The 26,286-nt window shown below is 38.5% G+C and overlaps 1 protein-coding gene across 1 annotated transcript in view; it reads right to left on the bottom strand.

Moving 5' to 3' along the window:
* Positions 1 to 25,928, bottom strand: part of pus7 (pseudouridine synthase 7) — a 42,699-nt gene extending 16,771 nt beyond the window's left edge. The window contains exons 1-10 of the mRNA XM_048609965.1: positions 25,911 to 25,928; positions 24,091 to 24,202; positions 22,838 to 22,915; positions 21,686 to 21,814; positions 17,515 to 17,640; positions 9,657 to 9,718; positions 9,381 to 9,541; positions 8,828 to 8,954; positions 7,711 to 7,812; positions 4,618 to 4,747 (exon numbers count right to left, since the gene is read on the bottom strand). Of these exons, the coding sequence (XP_048465922.1) occupies positions 4,618 to 4,747; positions 7,711 to 7,812; positions 8,828 to 8,954; positions 9,381 to 9,541; positions 9,657 to 9,718; positions 17,515 to 17,640; positions 21,686 to 21,814; positions 22,838 to 22,915; positions 24,091 to 24,125 (950 nt within the window). The 5' untranslated portion in view covers positions 24,126 to 24,202; positions 25,911 to 25,928. The remainder of the gene's footprint in view (positions 1 to 4,617; positions 4,748 to 7,710; positions 7,813 to 8,827; positions 8,955 to 9,380; positions 9,542 to 9,656; positions 9,719 to 17,514; positions 17,641 to 21,685; positions 21,815 to 22,837; positions 22,916 to 24,090; positions 24,203 to 25,910) is intronic.
* Positions 25,929 to 26,286: the final 358 nt, after the last annotated feature.

Raw genomic sequence — 26,286 nt, 5'->3', positions numbered from 1 at the left:
TTGTAACGAGAAACCTGGGAACTATAGACCTGTTAGTCTGACATTGGTTGTGGGTAAATTGTTGGAGGTGATTATAAAATATAGGATTTATGGACACTTAGAGACACAAAAATTGGTTATGGATAGTCAGCATGGTATTGTGTAAGGTAAATCATGTCTCACAAAATTGATTGAGTTTTTTGAGGAAGTTAACAAAAAGATTGATGATGGCAGAGCAGTAGACATTATTTATATGGATTTTAGTAAAGCCTTCGACCAGGTTCCACATGGTAGACTAATTACTTAAGTTAGGTCACATGGGATTTAGGGCAAGCTTGCCAATTGGATATATAATTAGCTTAATAGCAGGAGACAGAGTAATAATAGAGGCTTTTCAAACTGGAGGTCTGTCTCCAGCGCTGTTCCACAGGGATCAGTTTTGGGCCAAATCTTGTTTGTCATTTATATAAATGATTTGGATGAGAATATAGAAGGCATGGTTAATAAATTTGCAGACGACATCAAAATTGGTGGCATAGTGGACAATGAAGAAGGTTTTCTAAGATTATGGGTCAATGGGCTGTAAAATGGCAGATGGAGTTCAATCTGGATAAATGTGAGGTATTGCATTTTGGTTCAGCAAACAAGGGTGGGGCTTATACAATTAATGGCAGGGCCTTGGGTAGTGTTGTAGAACAGAGGGGCCTAGGGGTGCAGGTATATAATTCTTTGAAGTTTGCTTCACATATAGACAGGGTGGTTAAAAAGGCGTTTGGCATGCTCAGTCCTTTGAATATAGGAGTTGGGAAGTCATGTTGAGGTTGTACAGGACATTGGTGATGCCTCCTCTGGAATACCGTGTCCAGTTCTGGTCGCCTAGTTATATGAAGGATATTATCAAGCTGGAGAGGGTTCAGAAGAGATTTACCAAGATGTTGCTGGATATGGAAGGTTTGAGTTATAAAGAAAGGCTGGATAGGCTGGGACTTCTTTCACTGGAGCATAGGAGGTTGAGAGGCAATCTGTTGAAGTTTATAAAATATTGAGTTAATAGTAGTTGTCTTTTCCCTAGGATGGGGAATTTCAAGACAAGGGGACACATTTTTAAGGTGAGAGGAGAGAGATTTAAAAAAGACATATGGGGCAAATTTTTTTTTACACAGAGGGTGGTTTGTGTGTGAAATGAACTTCCTGAGGAAGTGATGGATGCGGTTACAATTACAACGTTTACAAGACATTTGGATAGATACATGAATAGGAAAGGTTTGGTGGGAATAGTTTAGTTTAGTTTAGTTTGGGATCATGTTCGGCATGAACTGGTTGGACCGAACAGTCTGTTTTCGTGTTGTATGACTCTATGACTCTATACACGTAGCAAAAAGTAGAAATAAACAGTCTTTTTCCAAATGGCTGGCAGTTACTAGTGGGGTACTGCAGGGATTACTGCATGGACCTCAGATATTCACAATATATATTCATGATTTACATGAGGGAACTAAATTTAATGTCTCCAAGTTTGCAAATGACATAAAACTGGGGACGGTGAACTATGAGGAGGTGGTGAGCAGAGATGCTTCAGTGTGATTTGGACAAGTTAAATGTGAGGTTATCCAGAAAGGCAGATTCTTATCTAAATGGTGACAGATTGGGAGAGAGGGTGCTGAAGTGAAACATACGTGTCCTTGTACATCAGTCACTGAATGTAAGCAGGCAGTACAGCAGGTGGTGAGGAAGGCAAATGGTATGTTGGCCTTCATAGCAGGAGTATTCAAGTTGCAGTAGTCTTGTTAGTAATTGCACAGGATCCCGGTGGGAATGCAGTTGGAGTACTGTGTCCAGTTTTGTTTTCTTTATTTGAGGAAGGCCGTTTTAGCTATGAAGGGGGTGCAACAAAGGTTTACCAGACTGATTCCTGGGATGGCAGAATTAACCTTTGAATCATTTAGGACTGAAATCACTAGTGTTTGGAAGAATGAGGGGTTGGGGGAATATCATAGAAATATATAAAATTCTCATAGGACTAGACAGGGTAAACAAAGGAAAAATGTTCCTGAAGACCAAGGAGTCTAGAACTAGGAGTCACAGACTGAGGATACAGGGTAGGCCATTTAGTACTGAGATAAAAAGAGATGGGGAGAACGGCAAGCCTGTAGAATTCTGTATCACAGAAAGCAGTTGAGGCAAAAATACTGATAATTAGATTTAGATGTTATATAGGGTAGGCAATGGCCTAATGGTATTATCACTGTTAATCCAGAGAACCAGGTAATGTTCTGGGGACCTGGGTTCAAATCCTGCCATGGCAGATGGTGGAATCTGAATTCAATAAAAAATATCTGGAATTAAGAATCTAATGATCACCGTGAATCCATTGTCGATTGTCGGAAAAACCCATTTGGTTCACTGCCATCTTTACCTGGTCTGGCCTACATGTGATTCCAGACCCACAGCAATGTGGTTGACTCTAGACTGCCCTCTGGGCAAATTAGGGATGGACAATAAATGCTGCCTAGGCAGTGACGTCCTCATCCCATTAATAAATAAAGGAAAAAAAAGATTTAGATATTATATGGATATGAGGTTGTAGACTTGCTTGCCGAGCTGGTGTGTTTGATTGCAGACGTTTCATTATCCTGCTAGGTAACAACATCAGTGCGCCTCCGGTGAAGCCAAAAATATTTTCTGGTCTTACGACATTTTTTAACGGGAGCTTGCCATGTGCAAGTTTCCTACATTACAATAGTGACTACATTGAAATAGGACTTAGTTGATTTGAGACATCTTGTGGTTGTGAAAAGCATTTTATAAATTCAAGTTTTTTTTTCACATACTCAAATTTAGGGAAAATTCTGATAAATTTTTGATAGAATCAAAGAATCCCTACATTATGGAAGCAGGCCATTCAGCCCATTGAGTCACACCGACCCTCCAAAGAGCATCCCACCCAGACCCACCCCCTTATCCTATTCCTGTAACCGTGTATTTCCTATGGCTAACCCACCTAGCTCGCACATCCCTGCACACTATGGGTAATTCAGCATGGCCAATCCACCTAACGAATATCTTTGGACTGTGGCAGGAAACCTACCCAGACACAGGGAAAATGTGCAAACTCCACATAGGCCACCTCCCAAGGCTGGATTTGAACCCGGGTTCCTGGTGCTGTGAGGCAGGAGTGCTAACCACTGCTGCACCATGCCCGCAATTTCATTTGGCAATCAGGCAAACTTTCCACACATTTGGTATTACATAAATTTTTACTAATCCTCGGGGGAGGCGATGGCCTAGTGGTATTATCGCTGGACTGATAATCCAGAGACCCAGATAACGTTCTAGGGACCTGGGTTTGAATCCCGCGCCAGCAGATGTTGGAATTTGAATTTCATAAATATCTGGCATTAGGAATCTAATGATGACTGTGAATCCATTGTTAATTGTCAGAAAAACCCATCTGGTTCACTAATGTCCTTTAGGGAAGGAAACAGCCATCCTTACGTGGTCTGGCCTACACGTATTTCAGACCCACAGCAATGTGGTTGACTCTTAACTGCCCTGTGGGCAATAAATGCTGCCTAGCCAGCGATGCCCTCATCCCGTGAATGAATAAAGAAAGAAAATCTTGCACATTGCCCTTGAACTGAAAAGATTTCTCCTCTTTCAGGAACTTGTCCAGCTTCCTTCTGAAGAACTGCTGAGAATCCAATATTTTCTCTATACTTGGGTAAATCTTTTCTAGAAATCCTACTCGAATAAGATGTGCCTCATTACAAATGTGGGGGATATTGGGTGAAAATAAAATGATATTCAGGGAGAAACAGAGCCAGTTTGGTGCAGCAGAAAGCACCAGGATTCATCAGCAATACATCAGACATAAATTGTAGGAAATACTTCTGTGATCCAGAAAGGAAATTAGTAACAAAAACCAAAGTTAGGAGAAATCATAAAACAAAATAGTTTCTTGTGCAGTGTAATATCAATGCCTACACTGTCACAATAGTTTTAAAAGTTTATTTACATGAAAACACCAACATTCCTATTTCAGGGAGAGGCTCAAATTGCATCAGACTTTCCAATGACACAAATTATGAGGAACATCCAGGTGCAGTTCCAACGTAACTAGAAAGGCACTGCTTTAAAGTTGCTTTAAGGCTCCAGGTCTTGGGAAATGGTATAACAGGTTAAGACATAAAAGATCTTTTCCCTCTCAGCTTGTATTAATAACTAAGTTATCAAACCGGTGATACTCTTGAAACAAAAGTGATCCAACCTATGCAAAGTCAACAGCAGCAGTTCTTCATGAGAATTAATTTCCTTTTCTAGCTTGCCAAATTAAAAAGGTTAACTACATAGGTTACAGATGTGCAGTATTACTTACACATAGCAGATATTTCTTAAGGGTGTCAGAATTGTTTCCTGTAATTATTTACTCCCATCATGCACTTCTGATACACCCAGGGCAAAGCCATAAGAGAACTAGTGGCACATATAAAGTCAAATGCATATATGACTGTTATGTTTAGTGCAGGAAGGAATATCAACATCATTCATCTTAAACATAATGAATAAATACTTGCACAACTAGCCCTAATCAGCATTAGTGTATTTTTAATAAAACTTATTAAAGACTTTAATACTCACCAGGTGACATTCTGAGGACGAATAATGATCTTCCTGTATGCTCCTGATAAGGAATAATCTCGAATCTTGTGTTTCATATTATTTATATCCAAGCCATCTGCAGCCATCATTTCTTCATAGGCCTTGCCAACTTAAAATAAACATATAAATAGACAATTATTATAAACAGCCATTTCTCTATTATATAAATGTCCCAAAATATTAGGAATTATTTTACGGAACAATGCAAACATAACAAATGTTCAGAAGCCAGAAATCATAGTAAAAGAGCATGATCCTAAAAGCCGAAGTAAGACAAGCATACAGTAAATTTTTTTCAGTGATTTTTAAAAAATTAACTTTAAATCTATGGCATCCAGACAGAAAATAAATAGTATTGAGAGCAACTTTGTAAGATTAATTGATTAATTTTTCTCTTTCTAAAGCAAAACATTGAATTATCTTGCATCAAAATTGTAGAAAAACACAATAATCAAACTCTTGCTGCAAGAATATTGACACAATAGATCTGAATTTAACAAAACAAGGTTAGCGAAATCTACTCAGTTCTTCTCTGACTTTTAGAACTTCAGCAGCATTGTCCAGTAGTGCATACTGCCCAACATGTTAATTTGGTAAACATCCATCTGGCTAAGCAAGAAGCAGGAGTCAATCTGTCTTAACTGTAGGTTTTGTACACAGTACTCAGTACAGCACAAGTACAGACAGCCTTTCTTTTCTACAGATTGAACCCCCAGCCAGTAGTAACTGGTTTTTAAACTCTTTTGAAGTTGACATAACAAATTAAACTATTTGAGGATAAATCCACATCTGGCATGTGGGAATCTTTTAAAAGTAAGTTGATTAATTCAGGACCAGCATGTTCCTGTGAAAAAGAACAATAATGATGGCAAGATTCAGGAATCCTGGATGACAAGAGGAAGTGGGAGCTTAGTCAAAAAGAAAAAGGAGGAATACATAAGGTTCAGAAAACTGAAGACAGAAAGAGCCCTCAAAGGTTATAAAAGATAGCAAGAAAGAACTCAAACAAGGAGTTAGAAAGGCTAAACGAGGCCATGAAATGTCTTTGGGAAACAGGGCTAAGGAAAATTCCAAGATGTTTTATACATATATAAGGAACAAGAGGGTAGCTAGGGAAGGGTAGATCCACTCAAGGACAAAGTAGGGAATTTATGCATGAAGCTGAAAGAAGACGGTGAGCTCCTTATTGAACACAGTTTACATTGGTATTCACAAAGAAGGACACCGTGAATGGTGAGTCTCAGGTGGGGTATATTGATATTCAGGGGCATGTCAATATAAAAAAAGGTGGTGGTGGTGAGTGCTTTAAAAAGCATTAAGGCAGACAAGTCTCCAGTACCTGATGGGATCTATCCCAGAAAAAATGAGGGAGGCAAATGAAGAATTGCTGAGGCCCTGTACAAAATCTTTGTATCCTCTTTTGTCACACAAGAGGTCCCAGAGAATTAGAGACTAGTCAATGTTGTTCCTTCTTTTAAGAAGGGCAACAGGGAAAATCTGGGAAATTACAGGCAAGTGACCCTTACGTCAGTGGTAGGGAATTTATTAGAGAAGGTTCTTGGGGATAGGATTTACTCATATTTGGAAAAATATGAACAAGCAGCATGGCTTTGTGTGTGGAAAGTCATGTCTCACAAACTGATTGTGTTGACTGAGGAAATTATAAAGCTGATTGGTGAGGGCAGGGCAGTAGATATTGTCTATGTGAATTTTAGCGAGGCCTTTGACAAGGTCCCTCATAGCAGGTTTTTACAAAGGTGAAGTCACATGATATCTGCAGTGAGCTGGTGAGATGGATACAGAACTAGATTAGTCATAGAAGACAAAGTAGCAATGGACAACACAAGTGATTCAGCATGGCCAATCCAGCTAACCTGCATATCTTTGGACAGGAGGAGGAAACTGGAGCACCCAGCAGAAACCCACACAGGCACAAGTAGAACATGCAAACTCCATACAGTCACCCAAAGCTGGAATCAAATGCAGGTGACACAAACATTGGCAAGCTGCAGATAGTGAGGAGGATTGCCAGAGCGTACAGCAGTATGTAGATAGGCTGGAGACTTGGGTGGAGAAATGGCAGATGGAGTTTAAATCGGACAAATGCAAGGTGATGCATTTTGGAAGATCTAATGCAGGAGAGAAGTATACAGTAAATGGCAGAACGCTTAGTAGCAACAACATATAGAGGGATCTAGGCATACATGTCCACAGTTCCCTGAAAGTGGTAAATTGCAAGTGGATAAAGTAGTCAAGATGGCATATGGCATGCTTGCCCTCATTGGTCAGGGTACAGAGTATAAAAATTGGCAAGTCGTGTTGCAGCTGTATAGAACTTCAGCTAGGCCATATTCGGAATACTGTGTACAGTTCTGGTTGCCACACTATGATAAGAATGTAGAGGCTTTGGAGAGGGTACAAATGGTTTACCAGTTGCAGAAAGCCTCAAAGCAAATCAGTAGACAACACAAACTCACTCCCTAGGGACACCTGGGCACAGACATAACAACAGAAAAGAAGCATCCTCTCCATGTATGCTGCCTATAACCCAAAAATGGTCACATTAACCAGGCCCAAGAGCAGCCCTTGTGGAATTCCTCCAACTTGTCTGAACCCCTCTGCACTGGGTGGCCGAAGATCAGGAGTTTGGGGTTGAAGTGCAACCAAACATTCAGAGGTAATCCTGTCAAATATTGAAATAGGGGCTGCAATCTGGCACAGCATGTGTAAACATGAAATATAGACTTCTCAAAGCCGTAAAATATACAGGTGGCCTAGGAGTCTATGAATCGTTTAATATGCCGTTGCACAGCACTGCTGCAGTACCCTCCATGTCAAATCCCTGATGATAAAGGGCAGACTCCCACACATAGAGCCTCCCAATGGGAGTAATCACTCAAGACCAAAACTCCGGAATGTAAAACAATGACTGAACGTGTATTCTGATTGCTAGATGTTTGCTAGATTCACATACATCAATATACTGTATTACTGGGTTTGCCCTAAATACAAGCTTTTCTCAACATTTGGTATAAGATACATAATTGAATAAAGCACCAGCTAATAACTTACTTTCATGTTTTGGATACAGAACATCATATCCAGGCAAAGGCAACACTACGTCATGTATAGTATGTTTCTCCACATCAGACTCCTCAATTGGAATTGCTGTAACTGAAAAATCAACAGAACAGGCAGTTTTCATCTGTTATATATCAAATGTTGATTGCTGCTACTAAGCATGTCCTATTTCTTTTAAATCAACACTTGCAGCAAACAATTTTCACTGATAGTATAGGTCATGTTCACATTGATGTATAAAATGTCAACGCTTTATTCAAACGTGACTCCTGAATGCACCAGATTGAAAAAATGCAACACCACCTACAGCAGGTAGCTTGAGTGCTTGGAATTCACATGTACTGTTGTATTTATCAATCTTGTTGGAGATCCATTTTTAAAGCTGCCAAAGCTGGCTTATGAGTAAATACTTAAGTTGATCTATTAATAGGGCATCACAGTGGCACATTGGTTAGCACTGGTGCCTCACAATGCCAGAGACCCGAATTTGTTTCTAGTCTTGCGCGACTGTCTGTGTGGAGTTTGCACATTCTCCCCATTTCTAAGTGGGTTTTGGCTGGGTGCTCCAATTTCCTCCCAGAGTCCAAAGATGTGCAGGTTAGGTGGAGTGGCCATGTTAAATTGCTCCATGGTGTTCAAGGATGTGCAGGCTAGGTGGAATAGCCATGGTAAATGCAGGGTTATAGGGATAGGGTGGGTCTTGGTAGGATGCTCTTTGGAGGGTCAATGCAGACTCAATGGGCTAAACGGCCTATTCCTGCACTCCAGGGATTCTATGATTCTGTGACCTTTAAGAAAGCAACTAGCTGACCTTACCCTCTCCAGCATAAAAACAACTCTAGTCCCAGATTAATGTGTTCATCTTGTCCTAAAGCAATAAAAAAATCTGATGCTGCTCTCACTGTCTTATAACAATTAACCGATTAGGCGGAATTCTGTGTATATCATCAAGATTATTTGCACACTCAGCACTTCATCACTAACCTTACAGTACAAATTACACAGCGAGTACCATTATTCAGTCTCTAATTATTAACATTATACAGAGACAAGTCTAAGTTTGATAGGTTATAGTACAGATCTAACTAAACAGGCATATTTAATTTACCTCCTTTCAGTACCAAATCTCCTGGCACAGCTTTAAGTCCATATTTTTCAATCCTTTTGCTCACTATTTTATTCCACACATAGCTCTGATAACTGTGAATGTACATTAGTCGATTATTTCTTGGAATCTGAAAAGAAAGATATGGTAAATCAGTGACTTTTTCAAATCCCAAGCGTTCAACACCTAGATATCCAAAGAATTTCAAAAGACAAAATATTTTTCTTCAAGCTTTTAAGTAGATTTAATTTAAATTGATGCCTAAAGTTATTAATAATGAATACTTGCAATCTCTTCAAGCTTACAGGCTTAATTTTGCATAGGTTGCTTCACTGCAAGTGAAGTGCAGCTTTTAACAATTATATTAAGAACACGACAGATCATGACTATTCCTTCAGAACCTGGATAAAAATCAAATCTATATCAATCCTGTTGAAACATAGCAAAGGAATTCTTTGAATTTAAGTGGGTGACTAGGATTACATAGTACAGTACAGAAACTGGCCCAACCAGTGGTGGTCATGCTCCTCTCAAGTATGTACTAGCTGCAACTTACCACACCAAATGCTGATGCAATGTTCTTCATTCCATATTTTGCCAGGCCTCGCAGTAACTGTCCTTCTACACACCTTTTCACTGGAAGCTTTTTCAATGCAGCCTCAGGATCCTTGGTTTTAGCCCACTCTTCTCTGCATTTCACAAGATAACCTCTCTCTGCTAAAGGCGAGACAGGAGTGCTGTGTTTTATGAACTTTACCATTCAAATGCAGAAATTTTCTTGATTAAAAATAATTTGGTAATATTGGATATATGAATATGTAACAATTCCTACCTCCAGGTCGAGGTTTTAGGATTAGATCCATGACTTCACTCCATTTGTTATGCAGAATTGCTCTAAACAACACAACCAGTTATGACAATCAAAACACATGTCCAACAAAACACAGAACAGGTCGTCATCTGCCAGAAAATAATGGCAAATATAAGAGAAACAGAACAACATATTTTGAATTAACAAATGTAATATTATGGAATTTAAACATTTAAATCAGTTCCCAGCTCCCCAACCTTTCTTACAGTAATGAAGGATGCCTCAAGTGCAATAGAATCAATAATAATAATTGATGATGCCATTGGTGTTTTTCTAATAGAAGGCCCTGAATCAACACAAACAATGGAGAAAAACTGAACCCACTGCAAGAATGTGGAGTTACTATATCCACATATCAAGTAAAAGACTTCTGTACATATGTAACTCACGTAACCTCAGTGTTGGAAGCCAAGTTGAATTCTATACCAATCATCACAAATTAATACCAATTCAGATCACCCTCCTGACTGATCTTTTCAAAACTAACACAAGTGAGACAGTTGGCTGTCCACAGGGTAAGAGAACAATAAATACAAGTCTTAACATGTGAAAAGACTCATGGAGAATTCAACCAGCCTATACACAGTTGTTCCTATAAAATAACTGAGTTGTTAATTAGCTGCATGGATGATTTAAAAGGGTTTCAGGCTTTACTGTCATTTTTAGAAAAAAAATATTGATAACAAAAGAAGGCAGTATAATTTAGAGTGCTGAATTGAATGTTAAATTGAGTATAGGAACAGGAAGAAAAGTGAGAGGCAGAGAGCAAATTTAAAAATTTTAAATTTAAAATAATCCCCAACAATAATTCAAACCTGAAGGAATGCAATTCCGTTCTTGTAATAGGTAATTTCAATGCCAGAGGGGTTACTGGCATGAATTAATGTTTATTACATCATGAAAAAGGAACTTGGACTGAAATGAACAAACTCAACATGCAGTATGCAAATACATAAAGTTGACACCATTCAAAGCTTTTGAATGGGGAACACGGCAGCACACATCTGCCCTCAACCGAGATTCCAGTGGCATCTGAATGTAAATAACAATGAATGTTATAAGCTTCACCATAATTTTGTTGGCGTTTTTAGTGCAATGTTATTTACACATGCTGGTGATCAAAGTTTTGGCTGAACTTTGATAAGTGCAGAATTACTCTACAATTTGAGAATGAATATCATTTTTCCTGTTGATGTTATCATTATCTATGCTATCTATTCATCAGAACTGGTCAAAGAAACAGAATAGTGGTTTATAAAATGTCCCAAGGATATTAACAATGAATCTTCATCCTGAACAGTGTTTGTGTTTGATTATTTGAGGAATAGGATGGAAAGAGAAGAAGGGTTGAAGAAAAGGTAAAAGATAAGGGAAGGGAAATAGATGAAGGTACTATAACAAACAAGGGAAGATTATAATGGGCATATGCTCATCAGGTTTTGGTTTCTCAAAAATATGATTTGAAACATATAATATTTCAGTATGACACTAGTTTCATGCAAAGGGACATAACTTTGGCAGCATTACCATTAATTAAAATAAAATTTCAGATCGATTTAATTTTGATAACAAGGCAAAAGGTTCATTCAGTAAATCTATAATACACTGCTGCTCTATTCAATAAAAACAAAGATGAAAAGCTTAACTTTGTTCATTAAAATTTTAGGTTCAAACAAAGATTAAGATCTAACAGGACTGTTTTCCCTTCTGACCTCAGTCAGCAACTCAAGCAATCCAGAGATCTGATTACAATCTAAGTTGATCCTATCCTTCAATACTGCAATGTAATGAACGCTAAATTACCAGAAGTGGCATTTTTGGAATTAGGTCTTACCTAATTATTCGGTTGAGCATATTCCATACTATTGTCACTAAGATAAATTCTCTGGTCAATCATTTCACTGCGTTTTGAAGACATTACCGGGTACATATTGGCTGCCACTTTTAACTATATTTGAGAAGTTCAAGTTGCATATGAAGCATTTTGAGATGCCCTAAGAACACAGAATTACTATATAAATGCAAACTATTTTATTCTCCTTTATTTTTGGCTGTTATGAAGCAGAATTGCTTCAAAAACATGCTCACTTAAGGCATACCAAACTCTCATGCTTAATGTCTGTCGTATGTTTAATTGTGAATCATCTTTATTTCAATGGGAACAGAGAAAGTACCATCTGAAAAGTACAAATATTGACAGTTTCTCTGGCAATATAGTTCATTACATAAATAAGCTTGGACTCCTATTTACAGCATAAGAGGAGACTGTTTGGCTCACTGTGTTCACACTAGCCAAAGATCTGACTACACAAATTAAACTTTCCAGTTTTTGGCCCTTAGCCTTGGAAGCTATAGCAATGCAAGTGAATACCTAAATACTGTTTAAAATACTGAGAAATTCTAGTTCAACAAACCTATCAGGCACTCAGTTCCAGACTCCCACCACCCTCTTGGTGAAAAACATTTATACACAATTCTCCCCTTACCTTTAATCTATGTATCCTGGTTATTGACTCCTCTACTCATGGAAAAAGTGCCTTCCTATCCTCCCAATCAATATCCCTCAATTTTATGCACCTCTATCAGTTCCCATCTCCAAGGAAAACAAACTGAGTCTAGAAGACAATAAGATATAGGAGCTGAATTCAGGCCATTCAGCACATCAAGTCAGCTCCACCATTTGATCACAGCTGATGTGTTTCTCAGCCCCATTCACCTGTCTTCTCCTTGTAACCCTTGATCCCTTACTATTTATCTCTGTCTTAAATACACTCAATGACTTGGCCTCCACAGCTTTCTGCGGCAATGAGTTTCACAGATTCACCATCCTCTGGCTGAAGAAATTCCTCTTCATGACAGTTCTAAAGGGTCAACCCTTCAATCTGAGGCTCCTCATCTCCCCTACTGGTGGAAACATCTTGTCTACGCCGACTATATCTAGGCCGGTTAGTATTCTGTAAGTTTCAATGAGATTTCCGCCTCCATCCTTCTAAAGTCCATCAACTACAGATCCAAAGTCCTTAAACACTCATGTGACAAGCCATTCAAGCCTGAGATTATTTTTATGAACCTCCTCTGGACTCGCTCCCAGGCCAGTACATCAATCCTTAAAAACAGGGCCCAAAACTGCTCACAATATTTCAAATGCAGTCTGACCGCAACCTTATATAGCCTCAGCATACACCTCTGCTCTTCTTTCTAGCCCTCTCAAATTAAATGCTAGCACTATATTTGCTATCCTAACTGCCAATTGAACCTGTATGTTAACCTTAAGAGAATTGTGAACTAGGACTCCCAAGTCCCTGTGTGCTTCAGATTTCCAAAGCCTTTCCCCACTTAGAAAAATAGCCTACCCCTCTATTCCTCTAACCAAAATGCATAACTTCATACTTTCCCACATTGTATTCCATCTGCCACTTCTTTGCCCACTCTCCTAGCCTGTCCAAGTCCTTCTGCAGCCACCCACTTCCTCAACACTACCTGTCCCTCCATCTACTTTTGTGTCATCTGCAAACTTACTAACAATGTCCTCAGTTCCTTCATCCAGATCACTAATGCATAACGAGCTGTGGTCCCAACACTGACCCCTGCAGAATTCTGAAAAGGACCCCTTTATCTCCGTTGTGTGCCTTCTACCAGTTTGTCTGCTTCTATCCATACGAGAACCTTGCTGCTAACACCATGGGCTCTTATTTAGCAGCCTCCTGGTGGCATCTTGTCAGGGGCCTTCTGGAAATCCAAACAGATCACGTCTACTGCCTCTCCTTTGTCTAAATTGCTTGTTACCCTCTCCGAGAATTCTAACAGATTTGTCAGGTATGACCTACCCCTGATGAAGCCAGACTAACTCAGCACTATTTTACCATGTACTTCCCAGTACTCTGCATCTCATCCTTAATAACAGACTATAAAATCTTAACAATGACCAAGGTCAGGCTAACTGGCCTATAATTTTCCATCTTCTGCCTCCCACCCTTCTTAATTTTGGGTGTTACACTAGCCATTTACCAGTGATTCCTGAAAGAGCATCACCAATGCCTCCACAATCTCCTCAGCTATCTTCTTCAAAGCACTGGGGTGGAGCCCATCCGGTCTGGGTGATTTATCCACCTTCAGAACTTTCATTTTCCCCAGCAGCTTCTCCTGAATGATGGCCACTATACTCACCTCTGTCCCCTGACTCTCGACGTTTTGGTATGCTACTGGTGTCTTCTACCATGAAGACTGATGCAAAGTACCTATTCAGTTCCTCCACCATATCTTTGTTCCCCATTACTATTTCTCCGTCCTCATTTTCCCACGGTCCAATGTCCAGTTTTGTCCCTCTCTTACCTTTTAGATATCTTTAAAAAAAAAAATCCTCTTGCAATCTTCTTTTATATTACTAACTAGTTTACCCTCGTATTTCATATTCTCCCCCCACTTAATTGCTTTTTTAGCTGTAATCTGCTGGTTTTTAAAGGCTTCCCAATCCTCTTGTTTCCCACTAATCTTCACTACATAGAAAACGGAAGCCCCCTTTTGTTTTTATGCTGTTCCTGATTTCCCTTGTCAGCTCTCGTTGCCTTGTCCTCCCCTGTGTATGTTTCTTCTTCCCTGGGATGAATTTCTAACCTCAGAAACTCCTGCTACTGTTGCTCCACTGTCTTCCCTGCCAGGCTCCCCTTTCAATCAACTCTTGTCACCTCCACCCTCATGCCTTTGTAGTTATCTTTACTCCAATGTAATACCATTACATCTGACTCAAACTTCTCCCTCTCAAATTGTAGACAATATTGTTGTCAGTGCTCCCTAGGGGTTCCTTCACCTTTAGCTTCCTAACCAAGTCTGCCTCACTATACATCACCAAATCCAGAATTACCTGTTCCCTAGTTAGTTCTACCACAAGCTGCTCCAGAAAAATCTCATAGACGTTCCACAATTTCCTTTTCTTGGGATCTGCTGCCAACCTGATTTTCCCAGTCCACCTGCATATTGAAGTTCCCACATTATTGTAATATTGCCTTTCATACATGCCTTTTTTACCTCCTAATTTATTTTCTGGCCCACATCCTGACTATTGTTAGGAGGCCTCTGCATAACTTCCATAATGGTCATTTTTCCTTTCTGGTTCTTCAACTCTATCCACACAGATAAAACGCATGAAGGTAGATAAACCCCTGGGACTTGGTCAAGTGTACCCCAAACTTTGTGGGAAGTTAGGGAAGTGATTGCTGGGCCCCTTGCTGAGCTATCTCTATCATCGACAGCCTTGGTGAGGTGCTGGAAGACTGGAGGGTGGCTAATGTGGTGCCATTATTTAAGAAAGGTGGTAAGGAAAAGCTAAGGAACTACAGACTAGTTTGACGTCAGTGGTGGATACGTTGTTGGAGGGGATTCTGAGGGACAGGATTTACTTGTATTCGGAAAGGCAAGGAATGATTAGGGATGGGCAACATGGCTCCATGTGTGGGAAACTGTGTCTCACTAACTGGATTGAGTTTTTTTAAAGAAGTGACAAAGACGACTGATAAAGACAGAGCGGTGGAAGTTGTATATATAGACTTCAGCAAGGTATTCGACAGGATTCTGCATGGTAGACTGGATAGCAAGGTTAGATCACATGGAATCCAGGGAGAGCGAGCCATTTGGATACAAAATTGGTTTGAAGGTAGCAGACAGTGGGTGGTGGTGGAGGGTTGCTTTTCAGACTGGCGGTCCATGACCAGCAGTGTGCCGCAAGGACTGGTGCTGTGTCCACTGCTTTTTGTCATTTATCTCAATGATTTGGATGTGAAAATAGAAGGTATGGTTAGTAAGTTTGCAGATGTCACCAAAACCAGTGTAGTGGACAGCGACAAAGGTCATCTCAGAGTACAACAGGATGCTAATCAGACGGGTCAATGGGCCGAGAGGTGGCAGATGGTGTTTAATTTAGATAAATGTGACATGTAGCATTTTGGAAAGGCAAACCAGGGCAAGATTTATACACAAATGATAAGGTCCTGGGGAGCGTTACAATACAGAGACCTTGGAGTGCAGGTTCACAGTTTCCTGAAGGTACAGTCGCAGGTACACAGGGTAGTGAAGAAGGTATTTGGTATGCTTGCCTTTATTGGTTAGTGCATTGAATATACTAGTTGGGAGGTCATGTTGCATGTGTACAGGACATTGGTTAGGCCTCTTTTACTGCATTCATTTCTGGTCTTCCTGCTATTGGAAGGATGTTGTGAAACTTGAAATATTTACAAGGATGTTGCTAAGGTTGGAGGGATTAAGCTGTAGGGAAAGGCTGAATAGGCTGTGGCTATTTTCCCTGAAGTATCAGAAGCTGAGCGGTGACCTTATAGAGGTTTATAAGATCATAAAGGGAACAGATAGGGTGAATAATCAAGATTTCCCCAGGGTAGGAGAGTCCAAAACTAGAGGGTATAGGTTTAAAGTTGAGAGGGGAAAGATTTAAAAAGAGACCCAAGAGGCAACACTTCATGCAGAGGGTGGTGCGTGTATGGAATAAACTGCTAGAGGAGATGATGGAGGCTGGTACAATTAGGACATTTAAAAGCCATCTGGACAGGTACATGAATAGGAACTGTTTAGGAGGGATATGGGCCAAATGCTGGCAAATGGGACTAGATTAATTTACGATATCTGGTCAGCATGGACATGTTGGACTGAAGGGTCTGTTTCTGTGCTGTACATCTCTATGACTCTATTATCGTCTGACCCTATATAGTTTCTTGCTAGTGATCTAATTTCATTTCTTACTAACAAAGAAACTCTACCTCCTCTGCCCATCTGTCAATAGTTCCCAGCCCTGATTCCTCATCAGCCAAGGTTCTGTGATGCCCACAACATCATACCTGTCAATTTCAATTGCTGCTACCATCTCATTTATCTTGTTTTGTATACTACATGCATTTAATATCTTCAGTCCTGCACTGACCATCTTCTCATACTTATCCCCTTTTCTGCTGTGCCTGAAATTAGAACCCAACCCTTTCTGTATTCTTTGTCATATTACTTGTTCTGGAAAGTTTAAAGCCTATTGATTGTTTCCTCATAGTTCAGGCTCTCCAGCCCAGACAGCACTGTGGTAGATCTCCTCTGCATCCTCTCTACTGCAATCACATTTTTCCTGTAATGTGGTAAGCAGAACTGCACATAGTATTGCTGTTATGTCCGAACCAACATTTTACATATTTCAAGCATAATCTTCTTACTTCTGTATTCTATGCCTCACTTACTAAAGGCAAGTTATCCAAATGTATTCTTAACCACCTTATCTATCTGAACTGCTACCTTCAGGAATCTGTGGACAGATCTTTTTGATCTTCAGTACTTTCCAGGGAATTACCAATAATAGTGTAATTCCGTGACTTGTTAGTCCTCCCCAAGTGCATTACCTCACACTTTGAGGTTTTCCATTTGCCACTGTTCTACTCACCTTAACAATCTGTTGATAATCTCCTATAGTTTATGGCCCGCCTCCTCACTATTTACCACTTCAATTTTCATATCATCTAAAAACTTGTTCTTGCTCATAACCCCTGTATTCAAGTCCAAATTGTTAATGTACACCATTAAAAGGCAAGGGCCCTAGCAGCGAGCCCTGTGGAACTTCACTGGATGGAGACTTCCAACCACAAAAACATGCCTTCACCCTCACCCTCTGCTTCCTGCTGTCAGCCAATTTTGGATGCCACAGACTATTACTTACTTGTCAGCATGAAAAAAATATCATAAAGCATTTATCCTTGATTAGTCTTTGCTATATTTCAGTGTAGTGTGCTATATGGCACTATTTCTACAGAAATTAAAAAATGAAGGTTTAACTTACTTTCCTACTTGGTAAGTAGGAACTGCTGTTGTTCCAAATCTCTGCATTCCATAATAATTAATAAATCCAATGTCCCTCAGTGAAGTCATTGCTTGCTCTACTTGTTCATTTGATCCTGTGATATTCCTAAAAAAAATTACAAATACGATCAATAAGAACTTTAAAGTTGTCCACGTCAAGTTACAAAGATTAACGGGTAAAATTTGATTTTGCACAGAGAGATACATCATGCTAAAACGAAAATATACCAGTTCTAAACAAATTCACTTTGCCCTTTAGCTGTTTATTCACAATTTAGTACATTACTCAGCTGTTTGTGTGTTGCCAAATAAACAAAGTCTAATGCTGACTGTGCTTTCCAAGTCCTCACTAATAAAGTCTAGCTTTCAGACTTATGAAATGCCTTTGCATGCAAGTGTGGGACAAGCAACCATTCCTGCAGATAAACCTGAACAATGACACATTTTATATTTCCAGTTAAGACAGACTTCCAATGTGACAGTCTTGTTTCGTGCCTCCAGGGTTGTAGTTTTAACTTGCAACTAATAAATACGAATTAGTAAGATTTTAGCTAAACTATGCCTATTCAAGTACTATACCAAGATACTGATAACTTTAATAAAAGATGGTTCATGGGTTTTTAGCTGCTGATATCCATACATTCCGTTATTAATCATTCTCTGTAAATGAGACTGTAACTTCACTTGTAATTATAATTTAATCTAAATTCAGTGCATTTTCTCCTTCATAGTTTAATGTTCTGAGGTTACACATAACTGCAGCATTGGTTCCACATGAGAGAAATTTGAGATGAATCTGACAAAGAGCCACATAAAGGGAGATCTCCACCTGACAACGATCACAAAAGTAGGCAGGAGGGGGAAGCCAGATTATTAACATTTAGTGACGAGTTAACAAGATATATCTTATTCACTGAACTTCAATATAGGTAGGTGGCATATTGCACAACCTAGAACTAGTCATTATAATGATGCAGACTTGCAGAACTCATAGGTTTTGAGACAACACCTGTCTTTAAAAGTTGCCTGGAAGTTGCGTAAGTGAACCTATGCTGTTATATCCAGGGTAATAGCCTTTGAAGTATGATGTTTAGTGGAAGCATTATTAAATAGGGCAGTGTGTCTTTATGGTGCAGCTAGGAGGATATTAGCAATGTATTCACATATTTTAGGTTTAATTGTGTTGTTCACACTGTTCAGGAAGAGATAATGATATCTGCTCTCCCCTTAACTGTTCCATGTTGTTTAAATTTAGGTGCTAAAAAGGCTCTCTCATGAAAATGAGACAACACACTGGGCAATAAGCACCAAATAATACTTCTACAGACAGCTAGCCCGTTTAATTGATGGTTATTAATCAGAAATGTCATTGAGAACTCAGCTCCAGATAACTCTATGAGCCAATCCTCAAACAAATGGCAATCAAAGCAACAACAATATGATTGATGAGAGACAATATTAGACAATTAAACAGAGTCACTAGCCAAGAAAGTGATGTGAATGAGAGCACTACTGAGTGAAGTATTAAGAAAATCAGTATTTAACAAGATGGGTAAGAGTAAGTATGTTACAAAAGTGAAAACAATACAATAGTTTAAAGTTAGGCTTACCATGGAAAGGAAAATATCTAATAGAAACATTCAACTTCAAAATGGCAGATTTTAAAGCAATAAGCTAAAGAAAGTTGAATTAATAGTGCTATTAACAGACAGCAGATGTAAGCCAGTTTTATAGATGTTATACATAGAGGTTGGAACAAGTATCTACCAGTAGAGTGGAAGGGGTGAAGAAATGGAGAAACCAAGCCAAATATGAAGCATTCTGGATTAATTGAGAAGTGTCAAATGATATTAAATGTGAATAAATGTAATAAGATAAGGGAAATGAAATATAAATAGGCAACGTGATAAAGTGAATGGTGCTAAGCTTTAGGGTACAACATGGGAAAGGAAAAGATGGATTGCTCACAGAATCTAGCTCTGCAATATGAAGCAGTAGTAAGGAAAGCTGAAAAGACGGAGCAAAATTCCAGGAGCTGATAATGAGTCTAACAAGTCCACAGGAATGGTCGCACCGAGGACACGGAGTACAATTCTGGTCACCATGTTACACAGCAAGGACCAGAGAATAAAAATTTAGAATACACGAATATTCAGAACAGAGCTGGTGCAAAAAGGGAAAGTAAATTTATGTCTAGCCAGGAGACAGGGTTGAAGAGCATGAGATAATGGATTCTAGAGGGGAAAAATGTAAATTGATTGCCTAAAAGTTCAGGAACATTCCAAAATCAAAGGCACTTACAAAAATCTGGTCTGGGCAGACAGTTTAAGATTTTCTTGTCACTTCATACGATAATAATTATAAAAATTAAAAAGAGTCACAAATTTGGACTCCAAACAAACTCAGTGTGAAGTTCCAAGACAACTAACTACTTTACACAAAGGGTAATGAATGTATGAAAGCAACCACAAGAGAAGGCAGTTACTTTGGAAACATTTAATAAGGAATCAGTTGAAGTTTTGTGGGGGTGAGTGATTGAAGAACATTAGTTTCTGGTATCAGCCAAATGCATTGTAGTATTTTTATATCCTGTTTACATCCAGGTTCCTATTTAAGCTTTCTTGTTTCTCTGCTGTGTATCTCTACAACAATCATGGGAAAAATTCATAGCCAGGTCATGTTCAAATGTTGCAAAGTTGGTATAGTACTTATGGATTGCAAAGCAGGACGTTAGAATTTGCTTGTAAAATGATAGGGGAGGGAAAGAGTATGTGGTTCCCTTAAAAGGTGTGTTTTTTAAGCTTGGAGATTTAACAAAGTGTCTGCAGGCATCAACAGATGCTTAGAGAGTTCTTGAAATTGAAACATTGTATCAAAAGACAATACTGTTAGCAAGCAAAGCAGCATTTTTACCAAGGCAAGGTTTTTGAATTTAGCCAATTAATTTAAACCAGGCCCTAGATACCAAAGCCCAATTAAATTTAAATCTGATGGTGTTGACAACCTTGGACCAATCCTATCGTAAGGAATTAGTGGGTCATCAAGGGTATAAAAGAAGTCATTTGAAAATCAGGGTGAGAGTAAACTGCCATCTGTTAAGAGAACAGCTCTCAACAGCTATCAGCTCTAAAGAAAGAGAAAATCACTGGCTCTCACAGAAATCTCCAAGATCTCAGAGTCAGCACCATCTAAGTAAAGGTACTACAGCACTCTTAGCTCATATTCCTGACAAAGGAATTTGACGGGGGAAGGTATTCCTAACTGGAGGACAACGGAGAAGGCAAAGAACATTCCGGAAGATTTAACCTGGCTGTAACTTGAGAGAGGGCGGCACAGTGGCTCAGTGGTTAGCACTGTGCCTCACAGCGCCAGGGACCCGGGTTCAATCCCACCCTTGGGCAACTGTCTGTGTGGAGTTTGCACATTCTCCCCGTGTCTGCGTGGGTTTCCTCCGGGTACTCCGGTTTCCTCCCACAGTCCAAAGATGTGCAGGTTAGGTGGATTGGCTGAGCTAAATTGCCCGTAGTGTTCAGGGGTCTGTAGATTAGGTGGGTTATAGGGGGATGGGTCTGGGTGGGATGCTCCAAGGGTCGGTGTGGATTTGTTGGGCTGAAGGGCCTGTTTCCACACTGTAGGGATTCTATGATTAAGCTTTAATTTTTTTTTATTAATTTAGTTTATATAAGCGGGACTTCTATCTATTGGAACAGCTTACCATTAGAATTTTATTTTATTCAGGAATAGTTAGAAGTTAAGGGCGATTTTTCGGTTTGTTAGTAGTTCTGTTAATTTCTTAACTGTTGGAGTTAGATAATTAAATTGTTACTTGTTGATTATAAAGTCAGTATCAGGGATTTCTTTCATTTAACCACTCCTTGAATAGATTACAAAGGCAAGGCTAGCTTCTCTGGGTGTTTCAGTTTCAATTATCGGTGGGGGGGGCGGTCAACCACTCCTTCATAACACTAAAGTGATGTGACAATAAAGGGAATAAAAAGTGAGGCAATGTATAAGCGATTAACTATAAACATTCATAACATTTGAAATGGGAATGGTTTCCAAGATACACAGTCCATTTTTTAAGAGTATAACAAACGTTAACTTACAAATTACAAATCAAATAGATTTTTCTTATTCCTTAAAAACCTTACCTCAGAACAACTGTAAAATGATTTCCTTGCAACTCGCCCAACTTCAAGGGATATTTTTTATAACTGAAATTCCCTAGCTTGAAGTTCATTAAACATTTGTTCAGATGAGAAAGCCTCTCTGCAGTGATTCTGTGAAGAAATTCAAGCATATTACACCCGCATGACATTGAAAATTAAATCATTCTTGTCAGTCTACATGATTCCTCCTAAAACAAACTTCAGGATATAAAGCTTGAGATTTCCATATTGTTGAAATGATATTAATATGAAGATATGCAGGTCACAAATGTGGACCTGAACAAATATCTAAAATGAAGACGTATTAATTCACATGACTGGACTCACATATTTTTAACTGGTCTCCTTAATGAGGCAGTTTATTCCCTTGGCTAGTAACCAACGAGGAGTAAATTTCTTCACCCAGAGAAGGGTAGACCTGTGTAAGTCTCTGTCACAGAAAGTGATTGAGGTCAAAACATTGATTGCTTTCAAGAAGGAGTTTGATATAGTTCTTAGTGTTAGAGACATCAAAGGGTATGGGGAGAAAGCAGGTGACTAAGTTGGATGATCAGCCACGATCATATTGAAAAGTGGACTTGAAACTACTCCTGCTTCAATTTTCTACAGTTCTATGGTTCTGTGTAATCCAGCAATGCAATCTAGAATCAACAATGCAAGATGCTCAAAACAGTTATAAGTACTGTTCGCAACTTATGAATCAACGGGTGTGAGCGCCGAACCTGTTAACAGGATTTAAGCATAGCTGTTGAAGCCAACAAAACGGCCTGATGTAAACAGCACCGGGAACTCAAAAGGACTTACATTAAACGTTTCAAACATAATCAGTCCAATTCAATTGCAATGCCTGGAATAAAGTATAACAGCATCATGGAAAAAACCCCTAAAGAGCAAACTCTTTTGAGATTTGGACAAAACAACTTGTTACAAGAGTGTAACTAATCAGATATGTTGCCAGACTTAACTTTAGCCTGTACATGCTATGTGAAATCATCGTTTCTGCTAAATCAAAGTTGGGCTCACTATTTGTGGGTCTGTAAATTCTTCACTTTGCTGGCGTCAATAGCCAAGAAAGGGTGAATATGTCAGCAAAGCAGTTCAATAACTACATACTACTTGTGAGGCAATACTTACTTTACAACTGCAATTTCTTGTACTGTTATAGCCCTCTTATCTTTAGTTCCCATGTAAGAAAATATATTTGGCTTTACTCTGCAGAAACATTGAAGAGAAAAATATTTAAGATAGAGATAAACACAAATATCTAAAAGCATAAAATATATTTTGAAAAAGGTATCCACCTTTGTAAGTGCATAACTCTGGACTGAAAGCCAATAGTTGAGGTTTGAGCTTGAGTTAAATACAGAACTGAGACAACAAAACATGAGAAAGAATTACTTCACAACTTCTAAACACGATTCCATAATTTTATAGAAATCTATGTAAGCAGCACTGCAGTTAGAACTAGTAATCGATTTAGGAAATGACCCATTGAAAAAAACAGCAAGAGAATGAATTGACTAGTTATTTCAGCAACTAAAGTAGCATTTCAAGGGAAAATAATGGATTAGGAATCCAGGGACCCAAGTATTGTTCTGGGATCCTGGGTTCAACATCACAGCAGAAAGCAGAATTTGAATTCAATAAAACAAAAGTCTAAGGATGACCATGAAACTAGCGTCAATTGTCATAAAAACCCATCTGTTTAACTAATGTCTTTTAGGCAATGCGACTGTTGTCCTTCCCTAATCTGGCCTACATGTGACTTCACAGAAATGTGGCTGAATCTTAACTGCTTTCTGAAAAGGCCTAAAAGGCTACTCAGTTGTATCCAAGGGAAATTAGGGATGGGCAGTAACTGCTGGTCCAGTTTGCGATGCCCACATCTCATGAGTGAATAAAAAAGTCAAAATTGAACAACAGGTTATTTACAATGTATGCAATCAAATACTGAGTTGCATAAATAATCAAAAAATTACTTGGCCAATGCATTTTACTGAACTTTCTCTGGTAGCCTTAGAAAGGCTTTCCAATATAGTCAAACTTATCATACTACCTGCAGGTGTACCACATAAACACATTGCCAATGGAGTTAGATATACAGAACATCAAGGCCACTTGCCTCCTCCTCTCCTTTCCCTCCAGTCCAGAGCTTAAATCTTCTCCCCTGTCCATCATATTTCACATTCCTCCCTCACCTTACTCCATTATACATACTCTGTGTGACCTCAAGAAAATGCAACTTGATGCAACTCCCCACTATAAATTAATGATCCATTGATATGCATGTATTTAATCAATTTTAATTCATATAAACTGAAAAGCAGAACAGTAAAATCTTTTTGTAATATATAGTAACATTTGGTGTAAAGGATATGTAAACATACCTTAGAAATTTAGACAACACGTTAATAGCATCCATTGTGTCTTTGTTTTCCTTATAAAGCACAAAATGGCAGTAGCTCCCCCTGTTTTTGGGCCAAGAGTGCTTTCTGGGATCTTTGAAAATAAAACAATTCAGTAAGCAAAAATGATGTTAAAACACATCTTCCCTTTAGCCAAAACTTCCTCAGTGAATAGAATGCACATCAATTTAAAAACAATAAGTGCATAAAGAAGCAAAACATAAGCTGATCAATTTCTCTAACTCAATTTGCAATCTTTAACTAAAAGCATCCATGATAAGCAGCCACTAGATTTAGAGAGTTCACCATACATTATGTCTCATCTGCAGGGTACTAATTTACAGTCAATGAAGTCAATTTATTATTCCATGGATACAATAACTTTTACATTAAACCCCAGGATGAATTCTACGATTTGTTCCAGTTTCCTATGAAAATGATAGACCAGTAGCACTGCACATGGGTCAGGGAATCATGATACAGCCTGGAAAGAGGGCATGCAGTTCATTGAATTTGAGTCAGCTTTTTGGTACAGCAAATAAATAGACAAACACCCCCGCTTTTATCACCCTTTAAGTAACCCTTTAAATGCTCTCCTTCTATTCTTCTCCTTGTACTTAGTCAATATAATTAGTAAAAAGAATCAAGTAAAATTTGTCTGTATATTTCATGTCAGCTACCGTTAAAATTCTTAAATCTATATACGACCTCAAAGAGATTTCCAAATGAATAGAAAACAAATGTGCAAAAAGTACTTAATCCAGTATCAAATCTTAAATAACTAATGTGTGATAGTGAATGGGAAGTTATAATATGTCATGGCATATAAAATTTCAATTCTGTTTAACAAAAATTGTTCACTCTCGGTTTGTTCATATTTAGTAGCATACTTTTACCAGAACATAAGTTGTAACCACCTAATGATGAAATTTCTTACAGTTTATCAGGAACTTTGTTTCAATCACACTATAATCAATGCTTGAACATTTTACTGCATTAAGATGCTATATAAAGATGTATGATGCCTGTTTCTCCGTTATGCTATCCCCTCGAGTCAGTTTGCTGCACCTTGGTGTCAGAAGGTTATTTATTCAAATCCCACTCCACAATGTCAGCTGACACTCCAGTGAATGTTGCATTGTCAGAAGTATCATTCTTTGGACAAGATGTTAAAGTTAGGCCTCAACTCCCCATTTCAGAGCTGCAGGTGATTTTCCTTTGGGTACAAAATTCCTCCCTCAATCACTAACACAACAAAAGGAACACCCTTCATCTCCTTGTTTGAGGGAAGTTGTCGTCACCAAAAGAGCTTCCACGTGATTTAAATTAACATAATAAATTGTTATAACATTGTTTTAAAAAAGCACATTTTTAATATGCATAGTTTTAAAGTACAAACTATATTTGAACATAGGATTCCATGCAATTTTCTAAAGCTTTTACATCCAATCAAAAAATTAAACACACAGGTTAAAATTTACTAAGCTATCGTTATTAAAAACTTGACCGTTTACACTCTGTTTAAGCTAATTTTTTTCTACCGTTTGAGATAAAAAGGTGATTTAAACAATCAATCTAACCTTTTTAATGGAATTCAAAGAAGGTTAGATTTTCAACTCAGAATTCAAAAGAAATCTGTTAAGAAAATTACTAAGTACAATGTGGTTGAAGATACCAGTCACTCATAGTGAAGCTTAAAACTGGCTTGGTGTTCCTTAATAATAGATTGTAATTTAACTCAACAGTCCAGCAAACATTCAGTAAGTTTCAGTTCAGCAGTTTTCAAATTAGTGTCATATTACCTTCCTTATGGCAAACAGGAGCTGTACCTTAGTAACCAAACATTACATTTACATTAGGCCAACAAACCCAAGGACAGACATTTCTAAGTAGCATTAGATTAAAACAATAATAATGGGCAATACGATGAGGTTTCTATAACAATCAATCCCACAAAATAAGTTACAAATTCAGTCAATAGCCATCTCGTCACAAGTTTTTCTGTAAAATATTGATGATTATTTGTATGGTAATTTCTAGAACTTCTTTTTAAAATGGGTCAACCATATAATGTAGTGCTTTTAATTTACAGCTTCAGAGAATAATCTTCACTTTGGCAAGCTGTATATAATGGTTGACATTTCTTTTCAGTGGAATGAAATATATCTTACCTGCTGC

The sequence above is a fragment of the Rhincodon typus genome, chromosome 22 (assembly GCF_021869965.1).
Source record: "Rhincodon typus isolate 14 chromosome 22, sRhiTyp1.1, whole genome shotgun sequence".
Lineage (NCBI taxonomy): Eukaryota > Metazoa > Chordata > Chondrichthyes > Orectolobiformes > Rhincodontidae > Rhincodon > Rhincodon typus.
Note: the sequence above shows the minus strand (reverse complement) of the source record. Positions and strands in the feature narration are given on the sequence as shown.